General features: G+C 61.5%; 3 protein-coding genes across 12 annotated transcripts in view; 1 reads left to right on the top strand and 2 right to left on the bottom strand.

The window, feature by feature from the left end:
- CPAMD8 (C3 and PZP like alpha-2-macroglobulin domain containing 8) overlaps positions 1 to 10,876 on the top strand; it is an 83,555-nt gene extending 72,679 nt beyond the window's left edge. For 4 of the 7 annotated variants that reach the window (XM_045492451.1, XM_045492457.1, XM_045492454.1 and 1 more), the window contains 11 exons: positions 23 to 178; positions 290 to 352; positions 1,130 to 1,314; positions 3,259 to 3,346; positions 4,224 to 4,298; positions 4,933 to 5,038; positions 5,126 to 5,236; positions 5,986 to 6,195; positions 6,801 to 6,924; positions 9,223 to 9,388; positions 9,778 to 10,876. In XM_045492451.1, coding sequence (XP_045348407.1) covers positions 23 to 178; positions 290 to 352; positions 1,130 to 1,314; positions 3,259 to 3,346; positions 4,224 to 4,298; positions 4,933 to 5,038; positions 5,126 to 5,236; positions 5,986 to 6,195; positions 6,801 to 6,924; positions 9,223 to 9,274 — 1,170 coding nt within the window. In that variant the 3' untranslated portion in view covers positions 9,275 to 9,388; positions 9,778 to 10,876. The remainder of the gene's footprint in view (positions 1 to 22; positions 179 to 289; positions 353 to 1,129; positions 1,315 to 3,258; positions 3,347 to 4,223; positions 4,299 to 4,932; positions 5,039 to 5,125; positions 5,237 to 5,985; positions 6,196 to 6,800; positions 6,925 to 9,222; positions 9,389 to 9,777) is intronic. The other 3 variants (XM_045492456.1, XM_045492455.1, XM_045492452.1) reach the window with 3 other exon arrangements.
- A 1,002-nt stretch (positions 10,877 to 11,878) lies between these two features.
- On the bottom strand, positions 11,879 to 14,165 carry F2RL3 (F2R like thrombin or trypsin receptor 3). 2 transcript variants are annotated; one of them, XM_045492458.1, is made up of 3 exons: positions 13,834 to 14,165; positions 12,590 to 13,560; positions 11,879 to 12,113 (listed from the first exon to the last, which is right to left on the bottom strand). In XM_045492458.1, the coding sequence occupies exons 1-3, from the start codon at positions 14,090 to 14,092 to the stop codon at positions 11,988 to 11,990; spliced, it is 1,356 nt and encodes a 451-aa protein (XP_045348414.1). In that variant the 5' UTR covers positions 14,093 to 14,165; the 3' UTR covers positions 11,879 to 11,987. The 2 variants fall into 2 exon arrangements, with proteins under 2 accessions (XP_045348414.1, XP_045348415.1); XM_045492459.1 differs by having other exon boundaries at positions 12,023 to 12,113; positions 12,477 to 13,560.
- Positions 14,166 to 17,936: 3,771 nt separating this feature from the next.
- Positions 17,937 to 26,908, bottom strand: part of SIN3B (SIN3 transcription regulator family member B) — a 38,045-nt gene continuing 29,073 nt past the window's right edge. For 2 of the 3 annotated variants that reach the window (XM_045492448.1, XM_045492447.1), the window contains 7 exons: positions 25,203 to 25,806; positions 24,843 to 25,012; positions 21,869 to 22,042; positions 21,531 to 21,623; positions 20,446 to 20,540; positions 20,027 to 20,231; positions 17,937 to 19,904 (listed from right to left, as the gene is read on the bottom strand). In XM_045492448.1, the coding sequence (XP_045348404.1) occupies positions 19,674 to 19,904; positions 20,027 to 20,231; positions 20,446 to 20,540; positions 21,531 to 21,623; positions 21,869 to 22,042; positions 24,843 to 25,012; positions 25,203 to 25,806 (1,572 nt within the window). In that variant the 3' untranslated portion in view covers positions 17,937 to 19,673. Of the gene's footprint in view, positions 19,905 to 20,026; positions 20,232 to 20,445; positions 20,541 to 21,530; positions 21,624 to 21,868; positions 22,043 to 24,249; positions 24,524 to 24,842; positions 25,013 to 25,202; positions 25,807 to 26,908 lie in introns of those variants that run through there. The other variant, XM_045492449.1, reaches the window with a different exon arrangement.

Genomic DNA, 26,908 nt, shown 5'->3' with positions numbered 1-26,908 from the left:
GCACCTCCTGCTGTGTCCCCAGGACACTTGTGTGGCTCTTCAGGCCTTGGCAGACTATGCCATCTTGTCATATGCCGGCAGCGTCAACCTCACCGTCTCCCTGGCTTCCACCAACCTGGACTACCAGGAAACTTTCGAACTGCACGCGGCCAACCAGAAGCTTCTGCAGACCGCGGCGGTGTGTATTCCTGGACCAGGGTTTGGGGGGCAGTGCTGGCGGCCCCTCCCCCCTGCCTGCCACACCCCCTTGTGTGTCTGCAGAGGGTGTCACGGCGTCTTCTCTCTTCAGATCCCCAGCCTCCCCACGGGGCTGTTCGTGAGCGCCAAGGGCGAAGGCTGCTGCCTGATGCAGGTGGGGCTTCAGGGAGGGAGATCGGGCACTCGCTGGGGCTTCTGGAACCTGGGGACGCCCCGAGGGGCACGCTGGGAGCTCCAAGCTCAGTGGTGGGCCAGGCTGAGTGGGATGGAGGTGTGTGGCTGAGAGAGATCCCAGGACAGACTCTCTGACCCCCGTCATGCAGCCCAGCCTGACCAAGGCAGGTGGCCATGCATTCTCTCGAGTGTAGGTCCCCCCCCCACAAGAAAATCCATTTGCTCCTCAATCCAGTGGTCTCTGACCATAAGCAGACACCCTCCCCCGCCCCCCGGGTTTGCCCAGTGCTTCAAGTCTGTTCTCCCTGCTGCTGTCTGAACCAGGATGTGCCCCCCTCCCCCGGACCCAGCCTGCCCCCCCCCCCACAGCTCCTTGGTCACCAGGCCCTGGGATTTAGCTGCACTCTGGGCTGGGGCAGGCCAGCCTGCGGGCTCCGGCTAGTGGTCACAGGGCAAGTCTGCCTGGAGACCCTGAAAACCTCAGCTTCCCCATCTCTACAATGGGAGCCCAGACGACACAGCGGAGAGGTGGGAGAGGCCTGGAGGCTGTTGGACCTGGGCTTGACATGCGTGAAAATGGGGTGACGGTCATATCTGCACCCACTTGGGCACTTGCAGGGCTAAACGAAGTAACAGTTGTCCCCACATCTGCCATTCATGCCACTTTTGTCATCGTTCTGGCCATGGCCCTGCCTCTCCCCTCCCCCAACCCCAGGTTCCCTAAGCTTCGGTCCTCCCACACCGCCCCCCCCCCCAGATTGATGTCACCTACAATGTGCCAGACCCGGTGGCCAAACCAGCCTTCCAGCTGCTCGTGAGCCTCCGGGAGCCCGAGGCTGAGCAGCGGCGGACCCCCGCTCCCGCCTCCTCGGCCGATGATGACGACCCAGCAGCCGACCAGCATCACCAGGAGTATCAGGTGACCCTGGAGGTGTGCACCAGGTAAGGCCACCTCCCCGCGGCCAACACTCCTGCCTGGGCCTCAGAGGAGGGCCATATCAGAGGAAGACAGCTCCTCCCAGGCTCAGGGTGCTGAGCAGGTGCTCAGGGTTGGTGTTTTGCGTCAGTCTGAGCCTGTGGATTGTGATGCTATCAGCTGGCATGCCTGGGGCACGCACCTGCTCCCTACTACATTTCCCGCTGCTGTGGCCGGACCAGCCCTTGTGGCTTTTGTTACAGTTGCAAGATACCCTCGGCAACAACTCCCAGGGAACTTTGAGGGACAAGGTTCATGACTTCTTGGTCCTGGAAGTTACACAGCATTCCTGGGGCCAGACAGCAAGGTCACAGGCAGAGAGAGAGAGAAAGTATGGACCTGGGGCTCTGCCTTGACTGGGGTAGAGGGAGGGGATCTAAGGTTTTGCCAGTCCATTCTCATATTTTTAATGTTTATTGATTTATTTTGAGAGAGCACGCGTGTGAACAAGTAGGGGAAGGGCAGAGAGAAAGAGAGGGGCGGAGGGAGAGGGAGAGAGAGAATCCCAAGCTGGCTCCGTGCGGTCAGAGCACAGCCCGACGCGGGGCTCGAACTCACAACCGTGAGATCATCATAACCTGAGCCAAAATCAAGAGTCGGACACTTCAGCCCCGTCAGTCCACTCTTTTTTGGCGAATTTAAAATTAAGGGCAGGAGTTAGGGAGCAGGAAGGGAAAAGCAGGTTAGTTATCTCGGCTGCCCAGGGTTTTCTAAAAGGGGAACTTCATGTGTGTGGGGCGCCTGACTCCTTGTCTAGTTGTTGAATCTAGTAGCCGTGCCAAACAGCTGATGGTGTGTTTATCTAAGATGGATATCTTTGACGTGGACGCTTTTGCAAGCAAATGCTTAATGTCAGGCACTTAACACTGCAGATGGTTTTTGAATGAGAGAAGGAAAAAGAAGCTTCCAAATGGATGCAGCAGACCCCAGTGACAGGTGAGGCAGGTGGCCCAGGTGGGGACAGCTGTTTGTGGCCCCTGCCCGACTCACCAGAGCCTCAGGCCTGTCAGTTTCCTGAGGGTGACCCCAGGACCAGGTCACCGGGGTCCTCGGGGGGGGCACGGGCAGCTGCCCGCAGAGGATGCCCGTTGCCATGGTGACAATATGGGAGCCCAAAGGTGGATGGTTGCCATGGCATCCAAAGCCCACTGGGGCTGCCAAGGCCACTCTCCCATGACCCTCAATCTGCCATCAGCTGGGGTAGGGGGAGCAGGAAGCAGGCAGACTGGCCCAACTCTGGCCCCATTAGGCCTGCTGGGGACATGCCTGGGCTCCCATGGCCCTATGTAGCTGGGGACATCTCTGTTCCTCTCTCGGATGTATGTGTGCCATCCAGATATGGGCTTACTCAGGCCTCACCCCAACAGGAAGCCTCCCCATCCTCCCCAGGGGCTGCGGCCACCATGGCCCCTTGGGCCCAGAGTCTACCGGTTCCCCTCTGAATATCAGTCACCTTCCTTGTCACCAGCACGCGGCACTGGGAGGGCCTGGCATGTAGCAGGCCCCAGAGGTCAATTGGGCATACCCCATGTCACAGAAGGGGAAACTGAGGACAAGCACTGGGGAGTGACTGAGTATCCCCAGTCACCTGGGCTCCCATGGCCCCACGGAAACTGCTTCCTGTGCTGGGGACATAGCACGGGGTTCGGGGCAAGCACAACCCAGAGTCAGTAGACCTGGGTCAGGCCCAGAACCCTCGGCAGGGCCCTCTCCTTATGATCTTAGGGTCTCAACTGTGAAACGGGCTGACCAGTGACCTGTGTTTCTACAAATGGGCCGCCCAGCCAGGCCTAGGGCGGGTTCGCCCAGGACTTCAGGCGTGGGGATTGTGGCGGGGGGGCACAGAGGGGGCCACGAATTCCACCGTGGGGCTTGAGCTCGAGGGCCTGCATCTCTCCTCTCGTTGGAAGGTGGCTGCATGCGGGGTCCTCCAATATGGCTGTCCTGGACGTGCCCTTGCTCTCAGGCTTCCGGGTGGACATCGAGAGCCTAGAGCAGGTGAGGTGGTGCCGGAAGGCGGAAGCCGGGCGGGGTCTCTAGCTGACCACCCTGACCAGGTTGCAAAGTCCCAGCTCTTTTTTTTTTTTTTTTTTTTTTTTTTTTTTTGGCCTTTCCGGGCAAAGTTGGTGCTTTTGGGCTGGTCGCCTGCTGAGGGGCAGGTGGGGAGGGGTGGGACCCAGGTGGTGGAGGCGGGATTCAGCAAATATGGGTGTGCTTTAGGGACAACACGGGGTGCCATAGGATACCCTCCGCGCTCGTTCTCCGGAGAACTACCACTACCCTCAAACTCAAGAGAGACGAGCCCCATGCCCCCTTTTGTGCGAGGGAGGCACAAAAAGGGGGGTGCTGTCTTGCCCGAGGCCGGAGGAGGCCTGCAGTGTAGGGAGGATGGAGAAGGAAAGGCAGGGGGTGGGGGCGATCAGGGAGGCTGGGAAGAGGCAGGGTAAGGAGAAGGGCCAGCACAGAAGCCTTGGTTTTATGGATCAAACACGGAATTCCCAGGCTGGAGGGTGTTACATGTTGTAGATGAGGTAAAAGCAGGTGGCAGGGCCCAGCTGGGCACCTCGGGTTGCCTTGGGCTGGGGCTGGATCAAGGGAGGCTGCAGGAAGGGGAGGGAAGGCGGGAGCTCGGGGTACCTTCTCCTGGGTTCCTGGGGGGCTGGCAGGGCACGGGTCACACTGACCTCCATCCCCTGGGCCCGGTCCATGGCGACTTGCCGGACAACCATAGGTCAGCCCCCAGCCTCTGGGGCCTCGGCTTCCTTCCGGAACTGGCCCACCTCCCACTGACCAGCGTAGGCCCCGCGGAGACCGGGGAGGAAGCAAGCACTGGGGACAGGGGCTGGGTGGACCTGACCTCTGGCTTCCTCACCAGCTGCTCTCTGACAAGCATTTCACGCTGAAGAGGTACGAGGTGGCTGGACGCAGAGTCTTCTTCTACTTCGATGAGGTACCGGCAGTGGGGTGGGGGCGGAGCAGGGGTGGAGGCTCCGACCGCACCCCAATTAGTGAGGGCACAGCTGTCCTGGCCCAGTGTGGTTCCTGCAGCCATCTCCTATCATGAGAAAGAAACGAGAGCAATAATAAATCCAGGCAGAGCTGGCACAGCTGGTGGCCTTGTGCGCCGGCCAGCTCAGCTCACGTTGGTGGGAAAAGTTGGGAGGGATGTGGAACGGTATTCAGGCAAAAAAAGGAATGAAGCGCGGGTGCACGTGGATGAACCTGGAAAAGATACTGGATGGAAGAAGCCAGACACGAAAAGGCTTCGTAGTGTATGATCTCATGCACATGAAATGTCCAGAACAGGTGAATCCATAGAGACCAAAAGCAGATTAGCGGATGCCAGGGGCTAGGGGAGGGGAGAGTGAAAGACGGGCAGAGATGTTTTTCCAGGTAGGATGGAAGGACCCAGAAAATTGAGTGGAATCAGGTTCCTGTGTTTCACACACCCCCCTGGGTACCCCCCCCCCCAAATCGGCCAGTTCTGGGCGCATGCTTTGAGGCAGAGCAGAGCCTAGGGGCCCTAGCTCATCCGTGAGCCTAGTGGCCCCAGCCAGGCCTGAGCCCGTCCGCTAACCCCGCAGATCCCCAGCCGGTGCCTGACCTGCGTGCGGTTCCGGGCGCTCCGTGAACATGTAGTGGGCAGGACGTCCGCGCTGCCTGTCTCTGTGTACGACTACTACGAGCCTGGTAGGCCCGCGCCCGCCCGCGCCCCCAGCTCAGTTCCTCGCCTTGTCACCCATCATTTCGTCACTCTTTGCCTCCCGCGTCCCGCAGCCTTTGAAGCCACGCGCTTCTACAATGTCAGCGCGCGCAGTCCACTTGCCCAGGAGCTGTGCGCAGGGCCCGCGTGCAACGAGGTGGAGCGCGCCCCGGCTCAGGGCCCCGGTGAGTGCGCGGGGTCACTGCCACCCCGACCGTCCTTTTGGAGCTCAGATCAGAGCGGGGAAGGGGGTCTCCAGGCAGAGGGGGACCGCTTGGTAAAGGCAGGAGAAGAGGGCAAGGTCAAGGGTGAACATTGTGGGGGCGGGGCCGAGCAGAAGGTCGGTGGGCAGCGAGGAGGGGCGGGGCCGAGCGGGGTGCAGGTGAAGGCGGGAAGGGGCGGGGCCGAGCGGGGTGTGGGCTGGCAGCGGAAAGGGGCGGGGCCTAGCGGGGTGCAGGTGAAAGCGGGAAGGGGCGGGGCCCGAATGGAGTGTGGGCGGTCAGCGGAAAGGGGCGGGGCCGAGCGGGGAGGGAGGGCGCCCAAAGCAGAACCCGTACCTCTTCCTCCACAAAGTAGAGGCGTAGCGACTGCAGGGCCTTGGCCATGAACTCAGAGAGTGGCCGCAGCAAAGTGTTGGGCGGGGCTGGGAGGGGTCCTTCAGGGCCTTTTTCTTTATTTTTCAAACATCTTGAAATGGGTTTAGATTGCTTTCGTTGATAAAATTTTGTTTTCGTAAGTAGTAAGCAAACACTTGAATGAAATTCTACCGAGTCAGGGCTCAGGGACTCCCAGTAACTGTCGGGCCCCAGGCCCCACCCGGTGGAAGGTAGTCCCTGCCCCCGGGGACTTTTCCCTCACTCCAGGCCCGGTGGGAAGCGCAGACCAGGTGGGGATTGGGGTCCCCCAGTCCCTGCCGACTTCGCCTCGCCCCCAGGCTGGTCCCCGGGCGAGCGGGGTCCTGCGGCTGCCCCAGAGGAGGGGGCGAAGATTACGCGCTGTGGCTGCCCCCGCGACTGTACCGCCCGCGGGGACCCTGTCTGCGGCTCTGATGGCATCGTCTACACCAGCGCCTGCCACCTGCAGGAGGCCGCCTGCCTAGGCCGCGCGAGATTGGAGCCCGCGCCCCCTGGCCACTGTGTCCTCGGTGAGGACCCACTCTGGATCCAGCCTCTGGGACCCCACCTCTCCCTGAATATAAATAGTGCATCACCCTATCTTTTTCATTACCTCCTCCTCCTCTCCATCACCTCCTCCTCCCCATCACCACCTCCCCACTCTCCCCACCCCCTTCTAGCATCACTCTCTCCTCTTCCTTCCTTTTTCTTCCGTTTCTCCCACCACTCCTTCCTGAATCTCAGTCCTGGATTCTCTGTCCCTGATCCCCACAGCTTTCCCCACAACGGTGGTCCCTGCATCTCTCCTCCAGTCTCTGTCTCTCTATCTTTGGACTCGAGACCATCACCCTCTGTTCCTCAGGCGTTGTGTCCTCCCCGACCCCCCGCCTCTGGTTCCGTGTATCTGGGTTTCTGGGTCTCCTCAATCTTGCTGAGTCTCTCCTCACTCCCACCCGAAGCTTGCGCCTTTCTGCATCTACCCATCTGTGATCTCTGTGTCCTCTTCCCCCACCCTTGTGACCTCCCACCTCCTTCTGGCCCGTATCTCTCCTCTGCAGGGTCCCTCTGGGCTGTCATCCAGACCCCCCCCCCCCCTCCAGTGCCTTCCTACTGACTGAGTGCCCCTTCCTTTCAGAGCAGCAGACACCAGCCTCTGCTTCATACAGTTACGACTATGACCCAGCCCCCCTGGACGCTGGGCGTGTGGCAGCTGCTCATGGCCATGAAGTGATAGACTTGGAGGGGGAGGCGGAGGACAGGTGAGAGCTGGACCCCCCCAACTCCCTCCCCTCACTTGCCCTGGACCTAGCGGGAAGGAGAGTGACTCATCGAGGGGTCCGCCTGCAGGTTTCCAGGAACGAAATGGGGGATCCGTTCTCTCCTGACCCCTCTCCCCACAGTCTACCCAACACACATCAGGGAACAGCCTGTATGAGCCTGGTGAGGCTGAGTCCTCCCAAGGACTGGACCCCAGGACAGGCCTGTCCATGAGGCCCACTGGGACTCTCTGTTAAAGAAAGAAATTATTCACAATGCTTGTTAAAGATGGGAAGGAAGACTTTATTCAAGGGAGAGAACTTGAATATGAGATAGGTAGCGGGACGATGCAGTGGGGTCTTGGCAGTGGAGAGGAAGACCGGACCCAGCTCTACAAGAACAAGTGGGGATTTGTAGCCGAGGACCAGGATGGGGGGCAGTGGACGGAGAATTACGAACAGGAAACATCGGGATGAAGGGGGGATTCTGGCGGGACCCACCTAACAGTATTTCCGCTAAAGGCAGGCCAGGGTATCAGACCGCGCCCCAGGGGTGATGGGGAGGAAGAGGCCTATTAGATATCGAGAGTGATCAGATATGGGGGGTGGGGGAGGATTCCAGCTTAAGCTAATGTAGCAGGGTTCTTGCCACAATTGGACAGTGCTGACATGAACACAGAAGCCCAGAAGTTGAGGCCCAGCTGAAAAAGAGTTTGGTCAGACAATCTTCATCACTCCAGGGAAGGGAGGAGGAAGTGGGTGAGGCTGGGAAGGGGCGCTGGGCAGACTTCCTGGAGGAGGCGAATCTTTTGGTTCTAAGTTAACAGCAGGCTCCAGAGGTGTAAGCCACAGGTTGATTTTATCGGCTCAGCTATGTGCCAGCTCCCAGGGGTTGCTGAGCACCGTCAGGCCTGAGGCTGTGTCTGCCTGAGCCCTGGGTCTCTCCACTATACATCAGTGGCACAGGCTGGTTTCCAATCCCACTCAGCAAACCCAGTGGGAATGCTTGTCCTTGGGCACCCACCAAAGGCTGGGAGGCTCGGGGTGGGGGTGGGGAGCGTCATCCCACACCAGGCCCTGGGGCTTGGTCCGAGTGCATTTAATACAATCGTTGATAGGGCTGCTGGGCTTTTATGGCTGCTGTTTCAAAATTTTTTTTTTTTTTTCAACGTTTATTTATTTTTGGGACAGAGAGAGACAGAGCATGAACGGGGGAGGGGCAGAGAGAGAGGGAGACACAGAATCAGAAACAGGCTCCAGACTCTGAGCCATCAGCCCAGAGCCCGACGTGGGGCTCGAACTCACGGACGGCGAGATCGTGACCTGGCTGAAGTCGGACGCTTAACCGACTGAGCCACCCAGGCTCCCCTATGGCTGCTGTTTCAATACGTGTTCTGTTTTGTTCTCCACGTGCCTCCCTTTGGGTTTACTGAATATTTTTGGAGGCTTCCATTTGGATTCCACTCTTCCTATTTTAGCATTCTTTTTTTTTTAATCTTTTTTGTTTATTTTTGAGAGGGAGAGAGAGAGAGAGAACGTGGGGTAGGGGCAGAGAGAAGGGGGAGAAAGGCTCCATGGTGACACAGTGCAGAGCCCGATGCAGAGCTCGAACTCACAAACGGTGAGATCATGACCTGAGCCGAAATCCAGGTTCAGACGCTTAACCGACTGAGGTGCTTAACCAGGCACCCCAGCATCACTTTTTACTCGTAGCTTCGGGAATTATAATACGTCCTTAAGTTTGTTTTTTTAATGTTTATTTTTGAGAGACAGAGAGAGGACAGAGCCGTGAGGGGGGAGGGGCAGAGAGGGAGACACAGAATCGGAAGCAGGCTCCAGGCTGTGAGCCATCAGCACAGAGCCCGACGTGGGGCTCGAACTCACGGACCGCGAGATCGTGACCTGAGCCGAAGTCGGCCGCCCAACCGACTGAGCCTCCCAGGCGCCCCTAGCATTACTTTTTACTCGTAGCTCCGGGGATTATAATATACATCCTTAAACTTTTCGGTTTACTTGGTGAGAGTTCCGGACTGCTTCACCAAAAACGTAGCAACTTTGAAGCCATTTCTGTCCATGTGTGATCCTCACCCGCCCCTCATGTTGTAGTTGTCCTGTGCCCGGCTTTAAACTCTCCCAAGCATTGCCCACCCCTCCCTCCTGTATCTGCTAGCTGTCTCCAGTGCCCGCCCAGAGGTTGGCTTTTGTTTTTCTTTGGTTCGGGCAGGGGTGGGGGGTGGGGAAGGGAGGTAGTTATTAAACTTCTAAATTCGAGGTAATCCTAGTTTCCCACTCGGTTGTCAGAGATAACACAGAGACCTCTCAGGTGCCCTTCACCCAGTCCCGCCTGCTGTGACATCCAGCAGATGAGTCTGAAGACAGTGTCATACCAGGAGATTGACGTCCATACCTCCTGTGTTCATAAGTCACCGCTTTGGTAATTGAGCCTGTGCTATTTCCCCGCACATAGGTTTGTGTCATCACCCCCATAGTCGATACAGAGCAGCTTTCCTTTCATAGTGACGCCCACCTGGCCCCTGTCTGTAGTCTGTCGTTTCAGGGATGCTGTGTAAATGGAATCCTGTTGAGGTTGGCTTTTCTCACTCAGCAGAGTTCCCTTGCCATCCGCCCACGTTGCTGCGTGTAGCGGGAGTGAACAACCTGTCCCATCACCGTGACCCGGTGGGGGTGGACAGGGTCCTGAGGGGCCGGGCCAGACCAGGGGCCCCCCAACCCCTCTCTAGGGACGATGCACCTGCCCCAGTGGGCAGAAGCGGCCAGGCTGAGCCGTGACGTGGAGGCAGGTTCCGCCAAGGGGACCTGGCAGCCCACGGTGTCTTTGTCTTTTTCTCTCCGCAGTCAGAGTGGCTTCTCTTCCTGACGCTCTGAGCAGGAGGACTTGATCTGGCTGCGTGCTATCACTGTCCGGTCGCTGGAAGGGGGCCACTGATGGGAGAGCTCCCGTGACTCTCTGGTGGGCTGGCGGACCCCACCCCAGGTGACCCCAGCCTCCGAATGAACCTGATAAACAGAACACAGAGACCTGCCTCCATGGATGACGGGCCTCCCCCCCCCCCAGCCCTCCCTCAACCGGAGGGTCGGCCTTGATCCCCCCCACCTCCTCAGCTGCACCTGGGGCTGGGCACCCCCCCCTCCTCAGGCCAGAGCAGCTCACGCTCCCCCAGAGGAGACGCTCCTCGGAAGGACCTGTGGCCAAAGGCCTGTGTCGGAGGAGACACGATGACATTTAGCCCAAATCAGGGACACAAAAAACACCCATCTCCTCATCACCAACTTCGAAGTGAAACAGTCCGCCTTTCTCCGAAATCGCAAAGCTGTGGCCCCCTTTGGGGCACCTGGGCCGCTGAGCCCCTGGACCTAGACCCCAAATGGTCCCATAACTGTTACAGTCCCCACACACACCCCCTGTCTCACCCCAGGGGTCCCTGAATGTTCTGTCTTGACGGCCTGCCAGCCCCTGAGGGCAAGCCAATGGCTCTGACCCAGGCACCTGCAGCTTCCTGCCTCCAGGGCTAGGTCGACTTCTCATCTCGGGGCCTCACCACCGCCTACTCCCCCCACGCCCGGACTCCTGATCATGGGGACTGCCCTCTCCCAGCTCCACGACCAGACCTGCCTTCCCTGGGGGACCCTCCCAGCTGTCATCAGATTCCTCTTTGTAACCCGCAGGGGACGCCTTGTCTCTGTTTCCTCCTGCGCACTGTCTCCCCACCCCCTTGTGGTGGTATTTATTTCAGCCCACGCTGCTCATCTCTGACCCCCCCCAGGGACAGCACAGAGACCCTGAGGGTGCTGCCTGGCCAGTGGGTCCCCGTCTTGCAGCACCGGCCACTTCCCCTGCCCGTTCCTCCCACTCCCAGCCTACAAGGGACGGTTCCTGGGCCCCGGGCCCCTTTCCCGGTGGAGGCAGCTGGTGTAATAAAAGCTCATTTCCAGAGTCACAGGCTTTGGCCACCGGGGGGCAGCACTGAGGACTGGAGCTCCAGCTCCCTAGTTCCCTAGTCGACGGGCCCAGCCTTTCAGAGCAGGATGGGCGAGGAACGTTTCAGACGCCTGCCCCCCAACCTAATGGTAGATTCCTGTGCATTTCTAAGACATTCTACCAGTGTAGAGAGGTCCCAGGTACCCTTCCGCAGCGGCAACATATTGGAAAACTCCTACGTCATCAACCAGGCTATTGACGTGGATGTGCTTCACTAATCTTACACTTCCCCAGGTCCTGTGCACGTGAATGTGTCCTGGGGCTGCCTGCCCGCTGGCTCATTCTTCCCCAGACCAGAGACAATATGGGCCCCGGTGGGGAGCCCCGGTTTGGCCTCCACTTCCCTCTGCCTTGGGGAGCTTGCTTACCCCCAGACGCAGTGCCCCGTGGTGCTCTCTGGGAGGCAATGGCCGTCCTTCCCCATGTGGTGCCCTCCTCTAAGTCTGTTCAGAACGGCTTAGGCCCGGGGCAAACAGCTGGGGGTGGGGGTGGGGGGTCGCAGGGCTACAGCCCTCACCTCCCAGGCCCACACTATCCACCTTCCAGTCACCTGCGCATCTGATCCTGGAGTCGTGGGGCACATTAGCACCAAGAAGGGGTACCTTGGGGTAAAGGGAAGGGGCGCCATCTGGCAGCGACAGTAGGAGACTTGAGTCCTGTGGATCCTGAGGAGTGGAGTGGGGGCCTCCATGGTGATTATTCAGGAGACCCCAGCCCCAAATCCTGGAGCCCGTGCCAGAGCTCGACCCGGGGCTTTTAGGAAGGAGGATGGCCCACCAGCCTCCTGGCGGGGGGTGGGGGGGGGGGTCCCGCAGCAGGTGCAGGACAGCATTGGCCTTGCCTCCTCGGCCCCACCTTGGACAAGGTGGGGGGGGGGGGCTGGCTGGGCCTGGGAATATTCATTAAACCCCTGTATTCGTTTCCTGGGGTTGCTGTAGCCAAATACCACAAAACAGGTGACTTAAAACGGTAGAACTTTATTCTCTGACGGTTCCGGAGGCCAGAAGTTTGAGATGGCGGGCATGGCCAGGGTTGGCTTCTTTTGGGGGCTCCACGGGAGAGTGACTCAGGCTGTTGTCCCGGCCTCTGTGGCCTCTGTCGGTCGTGGGGCTCCTTGGCTGTGGCTACGTCCCCCCAGTGTCTGTCCTCGTGGTTGTATGGCCTTCTTCCCTGTGTGTATCTTTTCCCTCTTCTATTTATTTTCATTTTTTATTTTGATTTATTTGAGAGAGAGCAAGTACGAGTGGGGGAGAAGGGCAGAGGGAGAGAGAGAGAAAGAGAGGATCTTGAGCAGGTGACACACTCAGCGTAGAGCCTGACGCAGGGCTCCATCCCGTGACCCGGGGATCATGACCTGAGCCAAAATCGAGTCGGCCGCTCAGCCGACCGAGCCACCCAGGCACCCCCCCCACCCCGTCCCCTTCTTGCAAGGACACCAGGCCCACCAGATGACTATTTCCAAACAAGCTCACCTTCAGAGGTTCCCGGTGCATGTGAACCGGGAGGGGCCCCGGTTCGACCCCGTGCCGCCCCCCCCCCCCTCCATCTGACCCACCTTCCAAGGGGCCATCACACGAGCGAGGTGGACCGGGTGCCAGTGCCCGGGGTGCCCCCCTCCCTGGAGGCCGTCGAGGCGCCTGGAGCCCAGCAGAGCAGCCCCTCCCGCACCTTGTCCCTGAACTCGGCAGACACGTAGTAGTAGACGAAGGGGTCCACGCAGCTGTTGAGGGTGCTGAGCGCCAGGCTGGGCACGTAGGCGGCATACAGGTTCCCCCAGGCGTCCGGGCCGGGGTCCGAGTAGTGCAACAGCAGCAGCGCGTTGCTGGGCACGAAGAAGGCCACGGCCGAGGCCAGCACCAGCGCCGTCAGCCTCCGCGCGGGCCTGTAGCGCCGGCCGCCGGCCGCCAGCGTGCACAGCGTGGCCCCGTAGCTCAGCAGCATGGCCAGCACAGGCAGGAAGCAGCCGAGCACGGCCAGGCAGATGAAGACGGGCCGCCAGTAGGAGGCCTGAGCGCCCACGGGCAGCACGTCGTGGCACAGCACGCGGTCCGAGTGCGGCAGGCGGAAGGTCTGCTGCTGCAGCGCCAGGGGCAGCGCCATGGCGAAGGCCGCCAGCCAGGCCACGGCGCAGAGCCCGGTGGCCAGGCGCCAGCCCCGCAGGGTGAGGGCCCGGAGCGGGTGCACCACGCCAAGGTAGCGGTCCAGGCTGATGGCGGCCAGCAGGAGCACGGAGCCGTACATGTGGCCGTACAGCCCGGCCGTGCTCAGGCGGCAGGCGGCCTCGCCGAAGGGCCAGTGCTGGTCCCGCAGGTGGTAGGCGACGCGCAGGGGCAGCGTGAAGGCCAGCAGGAGGTCGGCGACCGCCAGGTTCATCAGCAGCACGGTGGAGGGCAGCCGCGGCACCCGTGTGGCCAGCACCCACAACGCCAGGCCGTTGGCGGGGAGCCCGACCAGCAGAGTCAGCCCGTAGAGCGCGGGCACCAGCCTCGTGGGCACCCAGCCCAGCAGCAGCGCCTGAGAGCCGGCCGAGACCTCCACCTTGTCGCTGCTGTTGGCCCAGGGCCGGCCGGGGAAGCTGCGCAGTTTGGGCGGGAGAGGGGTCCCCTCCCGGGGCCCGGTCGGGAGCCCCGGTGTGTCGGCTGGGGGGGGAAGGGGATGAGAGGCGTTGAGTCTAACCGCCACCCCCACTCCCCACCGCCCGGCCGGTGGTGCGGCTCCCGAGGGGGCCGGAGTCCAGGCCCCGGCTCTCAGGAGCCCCCAGCTCGGTGGGTCAGAGCTGGACACAGACGGCCCCGGCCCCGTGTGGGCCCAGGGCTGGGCTGGAGGCCCCTCTCCATCCCCCCGCCACCTATTTCCCCCTCATCGACTCTAGGCCTGCCCCCGGTCCCAAGACGGGGCCCACGGTCACTCACCATCACCTCCCTCCGTGCTCCCCAACTCGTCGTAAGTGAGGTGGGTCTGAGTGCCATTTTCCAGGCTGAACCCCAGCACCAGGGGCCACAGCAGCAGAAGTAGGCACATGCTCCGAGACGACACCGGCTGCTCTGGGCTGCGGCCGGCTGAGCTCGGGCTTCCTGCCCGGCTGGACCCCCACCCCCAGCTTCCTGAGTGCCAGTGGAGGAGTGGACAGGGCCTGGTGAGATAAACCAGCCCCTGCCCCCACAAGCCCATGGCAGGCTCCCGGTGTGGCCCGAGGAGTCCCGGTGGCTGGGGTCACTCAGTGACACACAGGTGCCTCATGGGGTCCAGGTGCTGGGCCGGCGGGACGGGGGAGGAGGCTCCTGGCTGCAGTCCCCGCCCCCTCAGCACCCGTTGGGCCCCGAAAGCCTCTGTGGGCCAAGTGGCCGCTTCCCGCCATCTAGTCACGTCTGCAGCCACCATTCCCACAACGGCCCTCTGGGTCGCATCCCCAGTTGAGGGCTCTTGGCCCTTCCCGAAGCCCCCCCCCACCCCCCACCCCTCACCTCCTGTCTGTGGCTGGCTGGCCCAGAGCCCTGCCTCCCCAGCTCAGAGGTCGGAGCAGGTGAGTGATTCTCCTCTCCTCCAAGCACCCCAGGTCCTCGGTGGGGGCTGCCCTGCTTGTTTGCTGCCTCACTCACACCCCTGCACTGTCCCCTGGGCGGGCAGGCACCAAGTGAGGTGCGGAGAGGGGAAGGCACTCTGTGAGTCTGGGGTCTGCTGAGGGTGTCTGAGGGGGTCTTGGTCCTCAGCCTGGGCCCACGATGCTGACCACGTGCTACCCTGGGGTGCCTGCTTCTGGGAGGTGCCCATCCCTGGCTCTCGAAGCCCCTTCTGCTCCCGTCCTGGCTCCACCTTCAGCCCGGGGCCCCTGAGGATGCTCGTGGCCATATCTGAGCCTGGGAGTGGTGGCCGGGCCAGCCCAGGAGACAGGGCCCCCCCAGCCACCCCCATCCCGCTCTGGCCCCTCCACGTCCCTGCACTGAGATGGGGGCCCACTGTGCAGATGAAGGCACTCAGAGGGGCTCAGAGGGGAGGGTAGTCCTCTCTTCAACACACAACCCCCCCCCCCCAGATGTCCCTCTAGGGAGAGGCCTCGACCATCGTGCCCTGGGGAGCTCCGCGCTGGGGGTTCTTGACCTGTGTGGTCAGGGTCGGGCCACGGTGGCGGCAGGGGGGTGCAGTCTGAGAGCAGGGGGACCTTGAGGGGCGGTGGGGGTCAAGGGAGACGAAACGAACTAGGAGCGGGAGAAGGAGTGCGTGCGATGTGGCCGTGTTCTGGTGTGGCGAGCCTTAATCTAGCCACACACTTGAGGTCGCAGGGACCAACCAGGAAGTGACTGAGCAGTCCTGGACAGAGTCAGTGCAGCTGAGGGTGAGATGCTGAGGTCCCTGCCCTCAGCCCGGGGTGGGGGGCGGGGGACCGAGGCCTGGAGAGTTCCCCCTGGGACAGGGTCTCAGCCAGGAGTCTCTTCCATTTCCAAGCTTTTCCCACCGGTACCAGTGACAAATTCAGCCCCATGCCTACGTCTCTTGGCAACTCATGACCCGTGTCACTCTCAGGGCGCAGGGAAACCCGGACGAGGACCCCCAGTGGCCCTGCAGGAGCAGAGCAGCGAGCCCGTATGGGGGGAGGCTGGGGGCTGGCAGCTGGGCGACTCTGGGGCAGGGCTGAGCCCCCAAGGGGGGAGGTTTGACTATGTCTGGACATTGAAGGCAGGCACACATGTGCAGGAAGTGAGTGGCCTTATGGGGTATTCCCAGCAGCACGGAGGCGGGGAGGCCCATCACGGGAAAAACCCGGTGCCAGCAGAAGGGGGCAGATCCCCCCACCCCCCCCCCCCCCCGACACAGAAGCTGCAGGACCACCTGCCACGGCGAGGCACTTCCTGGGTGGGGTTGGGGGGCGGGGCTGGGGGCAGCTGCCTTTGGGGAGAAGGATTTGGGTGCCGACTTTCCCCCTTGTGCTTTTTTTGTACTGGTGGAATCTTCTTTACCCTCTGTCCCTTTCCATAAAAACATTTTTGAACAATGTTCATTTTTGAGAGTGTGCACGAGTGGGGGAGGGGCAGAGAAAGCGGGGGGGGGGGGGCGGACAGAGGATCTGAAGCGGGCTCAGCGCTGACAGGGGAAAAACATTTTTAAAAAGGCGGAACAGCAGCTTGAAAAAGGAAGGAAAATCTGACCCAAGCTATGCTACCATGGGGGTGGACCTCGAGGACACTGTCACTCATGCCGAGTGAGATAAGCCAGGCACGAAAGCATAAATACTGCGTGATCCCACTGATAGGAGGTCCCTCGAGTGGTCAGATTCATAGAGACAGGAAGTAGGAGGGTGGGTGCCAGGGGCTGGGGGAGGAGGACGGGGAGCCAGTGGTTAATGGGGACAGAGTTCCATTTTGGAAGACGAAGGGTCCTGGAGATGGGTGGTGGGGCTGGTGGCCCAAAGCCCCTCAGCTGGACACGTACCATGGCTAACCTTTGTCGTATTTTAATACAATGAAAAACTGATTTAAAATGGTGGGGGGAAAAAAGCAGTCAGATCCGAGTCAGCAGCTGGTCCTGGATTTCTTCAGCCTCCAGCCCTTCCTGGACCCCCAGGAGCCCCCAGAGCCTGTCCTGGCCGGGCTCACGGTCTCTAGTGGAAGCTGGAGGTCAGTGCATCTCCTGACCAGTTAAGAGATGCCTCGGGTCCCCCCAATACAACGCTTCTCGGGGGACCATCTTCGTAAGATTGTGATTTCTTTATGTTGTGCTTTGGAGGCAGGTGGGTGGCCACCTGAAAAGCAACTTGCTTTTCAGAACAATCGGCCTCCTTCTCGGCCGGGACGTCAGGGGTAGAGTGCTGCTTAGACCTTGCAAAATAGCCAGTGAGACAAACACCTCATTAATGACAGAATAAGAGAAGAAATGTTCACGAGGCCCCACTGGACCCCCGCCCACCCCCCCCCAAGCATCACACGCCTGCTTCCTTCCACCACTGCTCCCTCCACGACGCTGAGGAAGGGATGGCAGCCTACGAGCACTCCCTAGACGTGAAGGATTTAGGGAGAGGGTGCAGGGTGGTTAGGACACAGGGCTGGCTGTTCCTTACTGTGGCATAACCAGCTGCTGTGGACACAGTGGCTTGGAATAACAGGTCCTTCCGTGGGTGAGGAGTCCGGGCACGGTGGGCTGGTTCCCTGTCCAGGGCCCCACCAGGCTGCAGGCTAGGTAGGTGTCCACAGGGTCAGGTCTGTCCACATCAGCACGGGTCGTGCCCCCTTCCCAACGGGGCCAGCAGAAGACCCTCTCTTGTTTCTCCTTTGGGAGCCTGATCACAGCCAGAGGCCCCTCCCACTCCTGGGGCCGGGTGCCCGGCCCGGAAGCTGCCACGGCTTGCACCCCAGGACCTACCGCCCCCCCCCCCGTCAGGACACCCCTCCCAGAGCTTCTGACCGGATGGCCGGTCTGTGGGCACAGAGGGCCCTGGATCCTGGGCTCGAGGCAGGAGGAATCTGGGACAGTAACAAGCCTCGCTCACCCAACTCCCCGGGAGCCCTGGCTCTCTGGAGGGGGAGTCGTGCAGCACCAGGGGTGATGTGTGTGGGGGGTACCCATGGGCAGAGGGGGCCCCTGGAAGGTACCAACGGCCACTCGGGGAGGCTGGGGACACTACCTGGGAGAGGACTGGTCAGGTGGGCAGCGCGGACTTAGCTCGGAACTGAGAGGTGAGGCCTGGCGGTGGGCACTGAGGGGGAGGGGAGGGGAAACACCCCTCGCTGGCTTGCTGGGCGGGTGGAGGAAACTCAGCGCGAACACCACTGTCTTTAAATTAGGTTTCCCCCGCACCACGCTGAAGGCAACACCTCTCCTTTCTACTGACTACGAAAACTGAGTTGGGAACGAACGTTCCAGAAAACTCAGGGTGGGGAGACACCCTCGGGGCGGGGATCAGGACCTTCCTGCGGAGGCGGTGTCGGGGAGGGTTCCGCACTTGGTGTTTGGGAACCACTGGAGCGCAGGTGCAGACGCCCCCTGTGGCTTCGCTGACAAGAAATGACTGAGGGCGTCTCACAGATTTAGGTCAATATTTAATATTTAACTTTAATGTGCAAATAAATAGAAAAGGAAAACTACATTCAAAACAGCTGCAAAGGAAGTACAAGCCCCAGAAGAGAAATTCTTCAAAAACAGAAGAGACGCTCCCTAGAAGCATGCAGGGTGGGGCTCGGTGGGGTCTGGCCCGCACCCCAGGCCCACGCGGAGGCACGGAAGGGGCCGCGGGCTCCCGGGGAGGATGGCTGCCGAGAGGGTCTGGTTCAGGAATTCCGAAAGTTCCCTTCTTACAAAAAACAAGGATGTGGACAAAGTGCCTGGCACACTCGAGCAAACACGGGCTGGGAGACCCTGGGCAGACACACCGGCCTTGGACTCGCCCAGGCCCCGAGTCAAAGGCTTTGCAAACCTTGAGTTCCACAGGTAACTTCTAGAAACTTCTAGAAACACATCTCCACTTCCCAGAACGGCGGATTTGGCACAGCGCAGTTTTAGGGGGTGAGGGCTGCCGCCGGGCAGAAACGAGGCCGCAAGGAGACAGTTCCGGGCCCCCGTTGGTTGATCTCACTCTGATGGTGCCGGGAGCCCGGCCAGGGCTCCTCACGGTGCAAGGATCTTAAAGAGCTGGTCCCCAGCCCGAACCGCTCGGCATTCGCGGCACAGAAGGCGTTGGACGCCTCTGCAGGACGGCTGCCTCAGCCCCTCGCGCCCACACCCTCTCCCGGAGGTGGCCGCAGGTAGGGCGGCAGCGTTAAGGGCACAACTGCAGAATTCCACGAGGAGGGCTCTACTGCCCAAGAAACGGTGGGACGCGGCTGACTGCAGAAGTTACAACCACTAAGAGAGCTTATGAATAAATACGTGTGTGCATATATATATTTCTAGAAGGGCCACCCTAGGTACAGGACCGCACCCCAGGTGTGGGGCCACGTGAGCCTGGCGGGAGTTGCAGGCTGAGCCCCTCCCCTCAAGAGCCCGCAGTGTGGCCACCAGGACAACACAGGGTTTGGAGTCTCATTTTTTCCAGAGTGCATTCTTCCAGACAGTTCTGGTGCCGCCTGCCCACTCCGCATCTTGACGTCAAAGCAGGATCTCAACGGTTTGGCTGAAAGGGCTCTTCCTGGTCTCAGAGTGACCAAGGACCCAAAGCCTCAGCCGGGCTGAGCCCGTGCCCAAACTATCAGATGCAGGCATGGCCCAGCTTAGGGAGTTTCCAGAAGTTCTCAGAACCATTCAGGAAGGACATGCTTTTCAAGCAGGTCCGCCCAGGCCCAACTCCTTCGATGCTGGGGTCTCCTGAACGCTGACTCCCTCCCCCCGCCAACACGCCCGGCATGGTTCATCGCTGACTCTCCCAGACACCGTAGGGACAAAGGACCGGAGGTGCCCCCCCGCCTGGGGATTTGGCACGTGTGATGGAAGGCGGCCCAGCAGGTGCATCAGCGCAATCGCTTGCTCCCTGGCCGGCGTGTCGATCTTCTCCCTTCCAGCAGGGACTGAGCCCCCAGAGTTCGGGTGCAGGAAGGGTTCGGGTTTGGCACAGAACGGGCCCAAAGGAAGCAGGGGAGCCAGAGGGACGGCAGCTCGGGGCCACGAGCTAGCACAACCCCGCCCTTCTCCGGAGCTCGTGGCCTGTAGCAGCAAGGCTGAGGGACGCTCGGCCCCCTCAGGTCGTTCATCAGAGTGCCCCCGAGGGACACCCGGGCCGAGGGAGTGGCCGCGCCAAGCCGCGGGTCACGGCCGCCCACGCAGCGAGTCAGGGGGAGGCGGGGCGGCGGCTGTACTGCACTCGGTAGCGGGTCACGGGCAGGCCGTGCACGTGCGCCGTCTCACACAGCGTCTTGCAGGGCACCATGTCCTCGTCCTCCTCGCCCATCAGCCAGTCCTGCACCAGGCCGGCCGCCTCCACCGTCACGTTGTCCTCCAGCCAGCGGCCGTGCCACTCCTCGAAGTGCCGGTGGTGCCGCAGCAGAACCAGGGGCTGCACCTGCGCGAGGGGGCGGGGAGGGCGGTCAGCCGCGGGCCGGGTCTCGGGGGCCCCGGCACCCCCCGGACGGCCACGGGCCGCGCCCCAGGTTCCCCGGCCGTGGGCGGGGGCGGAGGGGGCACCTGCTTGGCCCGGCAGAGCGTCCCGCGGCGGTACATGTAGTCCTCGGAGTTGACGATGAACATCATCTTGTGGGTGCTGAGCTTGAAGCGGCAGTCCACGTTGCAGGCGCTCTCCACCCCGACCAGCCGCTTCCAGGAGGTCTTGGCCTCGCCGCGCAGGGCGCGCACCTGCTCACACTGCCACCTGCGGAACTTCTTGAGGTTCCTGGAGGCGAGAGGAGGACGCGCAGGCTGGGAGCCCCTCACGACCCGCAGGCATCGGGAGACGCCGACCTCCCCGGAGTCGGAGGCAAACTGAAGCGACGAAAGCCACCCCCGCCCCCCGCCCCCCGAACCCTTCCGTGCGGTGAAAAGTAAAAGCCGGTCGGGCCCTGGTGCCGACGGCGGCGGGAGGGAACCGTGTCCGGAGGGCCTCTCACCTCTGCAGGAACACGGGCTTCAGGAGGAAGCCCTCGGTGGGCGAGCTGGACGCCCCCTCGGTCCCCACGTACTGCTCCACGTACCGAGCCAGGTGCTGCGGGGAGAGGGAGGCGGGCCCGTGTCACCGGAGGCACAGACCTGTGTCACCGACACCCGGAGCTCAGGGGCGCTCAGGGACTTCGTTCTCCCCGCAAAGCTTTAGGAGGATGGCAGCTCCCGGGGAGCCTGACGCGTGACGGAAAGCGCCAGACGGCAGCCGTGGATAAAGCACTCGTGTAGAGCCAGGAGTTAGACGCTCGTGGCATCTCGTGCTTACGTGGTAAATCCCTGCCGGGTAACATCCCTGCTGTATCCGTCACGTGGCAAGCTCACATGGGTAACGGGGCCCTCACGCAGAGGACAGGGGGGTCTGGGGAGCAGGAACGACATCAAGACACGAGCAGCAGGGCAAGGGGGTGAGCAGGGGCCACAGGTCGGGGGTGGGCACGGCCTGCAGTGTCCCAGTGACCCTTTATCTGCTCCCACCCTGTGAGAGCCAGAGGCTCCTCCGGACTCAGGCTTTCTGGAGGCAACTTCCGGAAGGGGCCGGGTGTGCAGCCCCCACCCTGCGGGAGGCCTGAAGCGTGCAGGGCGGGGTGCTGTGAGGATGCTTCCCCCCCCACCGCCGGCCGTGGTGCTGGTGAAGGAGGCACCACGTGCACTCAGAGTGTGGGCCCGGGGATCTCTCCTGGGGTCGGGGACCGGGATCCAGCTCTCCGACCCTCGTGCTTGGGAGTGAAGGGTCACACGCCACGGGGTCTGAGCAAGCATGTGGGCCGCGGGCCCAAGGGGTAAATGCCACGGTATTTGCAGCAGGTGGAAGAGTCAGGAGCAGGGTTTCGGGGGAGGACTGGCTCCTGATGGCACGTGTGCAGTCACCTTCCCCTCCGAGGCTTCCAAGGACAGCGTCCAGGCCGCATGGTGGGGCTTCTCCGGGTGGGCCTTCCGCAGCCTGTGCTCGGCCAGCGTGTGCACAGGGCTCGTGGGGGGTGGGGGTGGGGGCGCGGCGTGTACAAGGCGCAGAGCACGGGGCCACGGCTCTTACCTGGACCTCCACGGGGTCCTCCGTCTGGGCCTCCTCGGTGTCCAGAAGCTCGATGGTCATGACCACCTGCCCTGTGCGCTGCAGGAACATGACCTGGGGAAGAAGGAGGGTGAATAGCCCGACGCCACGGAAGACCCCAGAACGAGGCCTGCGAGGTCATCAGTGACGGCCTTCCCCAGCCTCCAGGGGCCGATACAGGAGAAGCGTGTGGGATCAGGCAGGCGGGCGGCCGAGTGAGGGCCCAGGCCCAGCCCGGCTCTCGGGCCGCAGCGACGCGGCCCGTCCTCCCCCGCTGCGGGTGCCCTCCTCGCGGCCCCAGCCTCGCCTGAGCCCCTCACCTTGAAGCAGTTCTCGTCAGCCATGCACCGTTCGGCCTTCCACTGGTAGCTGGTCTCCCTGGAGGCACGGACACAGCGGGAAGACAGGTTCCCCCCCGCGGCGCCCCGCTTCTTCTCGTTCAGGTAGAGCTCCACCACCTTCAGACAGACGTCGTCACTCACGAGGTGGTGCAGCTGGCAGGGAGGGAGAGCCAGTGGGTGCCCGGCGCACGTGCCCCCAGGAGCGGGGAGGGGTGCGGCTGGAACCCCAGCCCCCGCCTCACCCGGAGAGGACGCCGGCAAAGCGCACGAGGTTGGGCGTGAAGGCCAGGGGCAGCCCGGCCCAGACCCACGAGCCCTGCCGGGGCACAAGAAACACACAGAAAAAAAACACAGAAGAAAAGGTGCCAGAGTGGGGACGGTCATTAAAGGTGCCACAGTGGCAAGTCACGTCTCCCTGAGCGTTCTGCTATAAACACAATTAGTTCTTTCAACCGCTATAAACACACTTGAAACCTTGAGGTTTAGGAGAAGGTGGGTAAGGGACGCGGCCGGGCGGCAGGTCGGACCGCGCAGGTGAGCCGGGGCCTCAGGGCACCAGCTGCGGTCCGGACAGGCTGCTACAGGCTCGGGGTTTGGGAGTCTTCCCCACATGCTGCTTTGTTGAATAAAGACACCGTGTGGACGCACGGAAGTCTCACACGATGCCTGTCACGTGACAAGTTCCCAGTGAACGTTGGCTGCTGGTAACGAAAATGGAGAGGAGTTCCACAGGAGACGTTTGTGGAAAGGATAATTAAACAAACAAACATTAATCAGAGTATCTGGTTTGGTCCAACCTCTAGGTGCTAAAGTCAAGGCTACTGTCCCCAGAGCTGTGGCCCGCCGGGGGCAGGCGGGACACTCAGCCGGGGGACGCGCACCCAGCCCTGTAACATCCCTGGCATCCCTGTTGCCCGGAGCTGTGCACGGGGCCCTGGGTGCTTGCTTCCTCTACACGCGTCTACAGAGGTCACGACCAGAGAGAGCGAGCCAGGAAAGGACAAAGACCCAGCCCGGCACACAGAGGGAAACGGGGAGGTGGCCAAAACCAAAAGGGTTAGTTAGGGTCTCAGAGCACGGGTGTCTGTGGTGATGCGTCCCAGCAGCCACCTAGAAGACGCAAAGCCCCCCGCTCATCAGTGGGGGAAAGGTGGGCTCCATGGGGAAGGGCCAAACGGCACAGACAGGGCCCTCAAGCCAGGACGTCTGCACGGCCACAGAGGGACGCAAAGGCCCCACCCCACGGACCTTCAGGGAAATTAACATAAGCCACAACAGTCACCACCGTTTGGCCCGTGAGGGTGGAGAGGCCACCGATCCTGAGCCCCAGGAAGGGCTCAGTGCACCCCGGGAAGCCTGCCTGTGCCCCACCCCAGGCCGGGGGGAGTGGTGGAAATGAACGGATGGCAACTTCAAGGGTCTAAACAGGGGCTCATTCCCACCGTCCTTCCCAGGCAGAGGCGGAAGGGAGCTCAGGCATCTCGGCCGAGGAATCTCACAGAATCACATTGGCGGGGTGTGGCCAGATGCACACAGACACAAAGCTCAAAACCAGGGGCGTGGGTGCCTGCAGGTGGGGGGCGCTGAAAGGAGGCAGTGCTGGGGCTGTTCGTGACCACCCACTGAGCCGCACGCGTGGGATCTGGGCACGCTTCTGTGTGTGTTCTACTTTGGCGGGAAAAGAAATGCCGTTTCTAGCAACTGTATCTGGGCAGGAGAGCTGGGACGCTACTTTCCTCCGCTTCTCTGCGGCTTTACAGCAAACAGCCTTACTCGATAAATAGGAAACAAAGTCAGGATGAACGACAACTGTTCTGGTGTAACTGAGCAGGACTAGCGTCCCAAGACCACATCTGACTCATCTGGGGTATTGCTGTGTATATTAGTAGCATGACTGTTCTCTCTTGGTGACACTCAGCTCTGGGTGACTTTTGCTCTTATAAGCGATGCTAATACACGTCCCTGATATTCTCCCTCCAGAAGTGGGCTACAATTCTTTTTTTAAATTAACTGATTTTTTTAGAGTTTATTTATTTTGAGAGAGAGGAAGAGTGAGCAGGAGAGGGGCAGAGAGAGGGAGAGAGAGAGAATCCCAGGCAGGTTCAAACCCACAAACCATGAGATCATGACCTGAGCCGATACCAAGGGTGGGACACTTAACTGGCTGCCTCCGCCCCCGCCGGTGTCCCTGGCCTATGGTTCTTTACGTGTTGCCAAATTACCTTTAAGAAGGGTCTGTCGGGCGCCCAGGGGGCTCAGTTGGTTGAGTGTCCAACTTCAGCTCAGGTCATGATCTCACGGTCCGTGAGTTCAAGCCCCATGTCGGGCTCTGCGCTGACAGCTCGGAGCCCGGAGACTGCTTCGGATTCTGTCTCCCTCTCTCTCTGTCCCTCCCCCCTCACGCTCTGTCTCTCTCTCAAAAATAAACAAACAAACAAAAAAGATCTGTCACCAAGGAGTCAAACGAATCCTTGTACACCCGTGTTCACAGCACTGTTCACAATCGCCAAAAGGTGGCAACGAGCAAAGTGGCCACCCCCAGATGCGTGGACGGACGAGTATGGTCCATCCACACGACGGGAGGCAGCCACACGGGGGAGCGAAGCAATGACACACATCACAACGTGGCTGAACCTGGAAAACACCATACGGAGTTTGAGAGAAGCCAGACACAAAAGGCCACAGCGTGGGATTCCATTTACGCGAAACGCCCAGAACAGGCAGATCCGCAGGGACAGAAGGCAGACTGGCGGTCGCAGGGACCGGGGGAGGGGCACGCGGTGGCCGCACGACACGGTGAGCGCACTGAATGCCACTGAACTGCATTTTGTGTTCCGTGAATTCCACTCCGCTGAAGCTACAAAGGAGAGGTGCTGCTGCCTTGGGGCTGACCGTGCAGACTCTCCAGGAGGGGCCGCACCGTCCCTGTCGCCGCCTGCCCGCGCCCGCTCACCTGCCTGGCGATGCTCTGCACCAGCTTGTCCATGGTGAAGCCCACGTAGGCGTGGATGGTGAACATCTCGCGCAGAGTGTCCTCGTACTGCGTGGGGTCGATGCTGCCCTCCAGCAGGCTCCGCACCATGTCCAGGAAGGCGGGGTAGTACTCCTCCAGCTCCACCTCGCCTGAGGGCGCGGGGGCCGCGGTCACCGGGGGCCAGACATGCGTGGGGCCCTCGCCTCCGGCCACCGGCTCCCTCACACCGGCCCAAGGTGCCGGGATGCGTCCGACTGGCCGCCTGGCGCCCCGCCCCGCCCCCGGCCTGGCCGGTGGCCGCCAGCACCCGCATGCCACCCCAGGGGCCCCGCAGCTTACTTGGCTGCTTCAGCCGCAGCTCCATGGCGGGGTCGTTGCCCTTCTCCCGGCGGCCCTCACACAGCGCCTTCTCCCTCTCCTTCTCCGTCCGATACTCCAGCAGCTGCTTCTGCGCCTGGCGGTAGATCTTGAGCAGCCGGGAGCACAGGGTCTGGTGCAGGCGCAGGAAGAAGTACCAGTTGTTGTTGGCGAAGAAGAGGCTGTACACGTCGTCCGGAGGCTTGTGCCGCTGGGGCGCCTGCTCGGTGGCGGGCGCCTCGCCCGCGGCCCCCTTCTCCTCCGGGGGACCGCTCTGCGGCCCGGGCGCCGGCTTCTTCCGGTCACCGGGCTCCGTGCCCTGCCCCTGGGGGCTGCCCCGGCCCTCGTCGGCGGAGTCCTCGGACGCCCCCAGGTCCAGCTGCTGGGAGAAGAAGAGGCTGGGCACGAACTGGTGCACCAGCTGGTGGATGGTGCCCTGGTCCTCCTTCTGGATGGCCGGCTGCCGCTTCACGTAGTAGCTGATGAGGGCGGCGGCGTCCTCGAGGATCTGCCTGTCCTCGTACACGAAGATGAGGTGCGGCTCGCTGGAGGGGGCGCTACGGCCCTCCGAGTGCTGCTCCTGGTGCTGGGGCACAAGGGGGCCATCAGGCAGGAAGTGACCAGCTGGGGTGTCTGAGACGGGGCACCCGGGGCCACAGGGCTCTAACGGCATCACGCTCTGGTCTGGGTGCGGCCCACACCTCCTGCCTGCCCCGTCCCGTTCAGCAGCCCGCTCCAACCACTGTCCTCTCTGGGTCCAGAGTGACTTGACCTATAAGAGTGCGGTCAGTCCTGTCACATCACTCTGGGCCTTGCTGCACTGCTCATGACAGGACCCCCATCCCTGGCACGTGGTCCTATGGTACCCCCCCCCCCCCAGCCTCTTTCGTTGCCTCAGGGGTGCTGAGCTCCTGCTGTGCGCAGGACCTTTGAACGTGCCCCTCTGCTCTTTTGACCTGGAAAACCAAAGCCCTGGGCTCATTCCTTCCCTCAGTCTTTATCCAGCTAACGACTTTTCTTCCTGCAAACCTGAAGACGGTCACACTTTGTCCAGACTGCCTCGAGCTGCCTGCTGATGTCAGCCTCCAACGATGTGCTCTCCTGGGCAGCACCCAGCCCCAGCCCCAAGGCTGATGAACCCAGGCTCTCAGAAAAAGTGAGCCTGGGGGTGGCTTGAGTGGCTCAGTCAGTTAAGCATCCGACTCCAGCTCAGGTCATGATTGCGAGATTCATGGGTTCAAGCCCCACACTGGGATCTGTGCTGACAGCTCAGAGCCCGGAACCTGCTTCGGATTCTGTGTCTCCCTCTCTCTCTCTGCCCCTCCCCCACAGGCGCACACGCCCACTCGCTCTCAAAAATAAATAAAGATGTTAAAAAATAAAAAAATTAAAAAAAAGGAAAAAGTGAGCACGGATCGTCACCTCTGGGTGAGCAGTCCAGCGTGTAGCACTGAAGGGGCTCCCTGAACCACCGCAGAGCAAGTGACCAACAGAAAATGGGTAGGGCCAGGACCGTGGCTTTCTGGGGTGGGCGCCCCATGTGCCCACCAGAGGTCAGGCTCCCTTAGTGACACTAAGGAGAGCTTAGTGTCCCTCCGTGCTGGCGGGAGTCCTGGGAGCTGGCACACGGGTGGTGCGGACACTCAGCCCGTCTCCCGGCTCTGATGTGACCTCCTTCCTCCTGCTGC

The sequence above is a fragment of the Leopardus geoffroyi genome, chromosome A2, assembly GCF_018350155.1.
Source record: "Leopardus geoffroyi isolate Oge1 chromosome A2, O.geoffroyi_Oge1_pat1.0, whole genome shotgun sequence".
NCBI lineage: Eukaryota > Metazoa > Chordata > Mammalia > Carnivora > Felidae > Leopardus > Leopardus geoffroyi.
Note: the sequence above shows the minus strand (reverse complement) of the source record. Positions and strands in the feature narration are given on the sequence as shown.

Coding starts and splice junctions, on each gene's coding strand:
- F2RL3 (XM_045492458.1), bottom strand. CDS start 14,092: ATGGGCTTGTGGGGGCAGGGGCTGGTTTATCTCACCAGGCCCTGTCCA. Junction 13,561..13,833: donor GAGCACGGAGGGAGGTGATG/GTGAGTGACCGT, acceptor TTCCCCCCCCAG/CCGACACACCGGGGCTCCCG. Junction 12,114..12,589: donor CTGCCGAGTTCAGGGACAAG/GTGCGGGAGGGG, acceptor GAAAATAAATAG/AAGAGGGAAAAGATACACAC.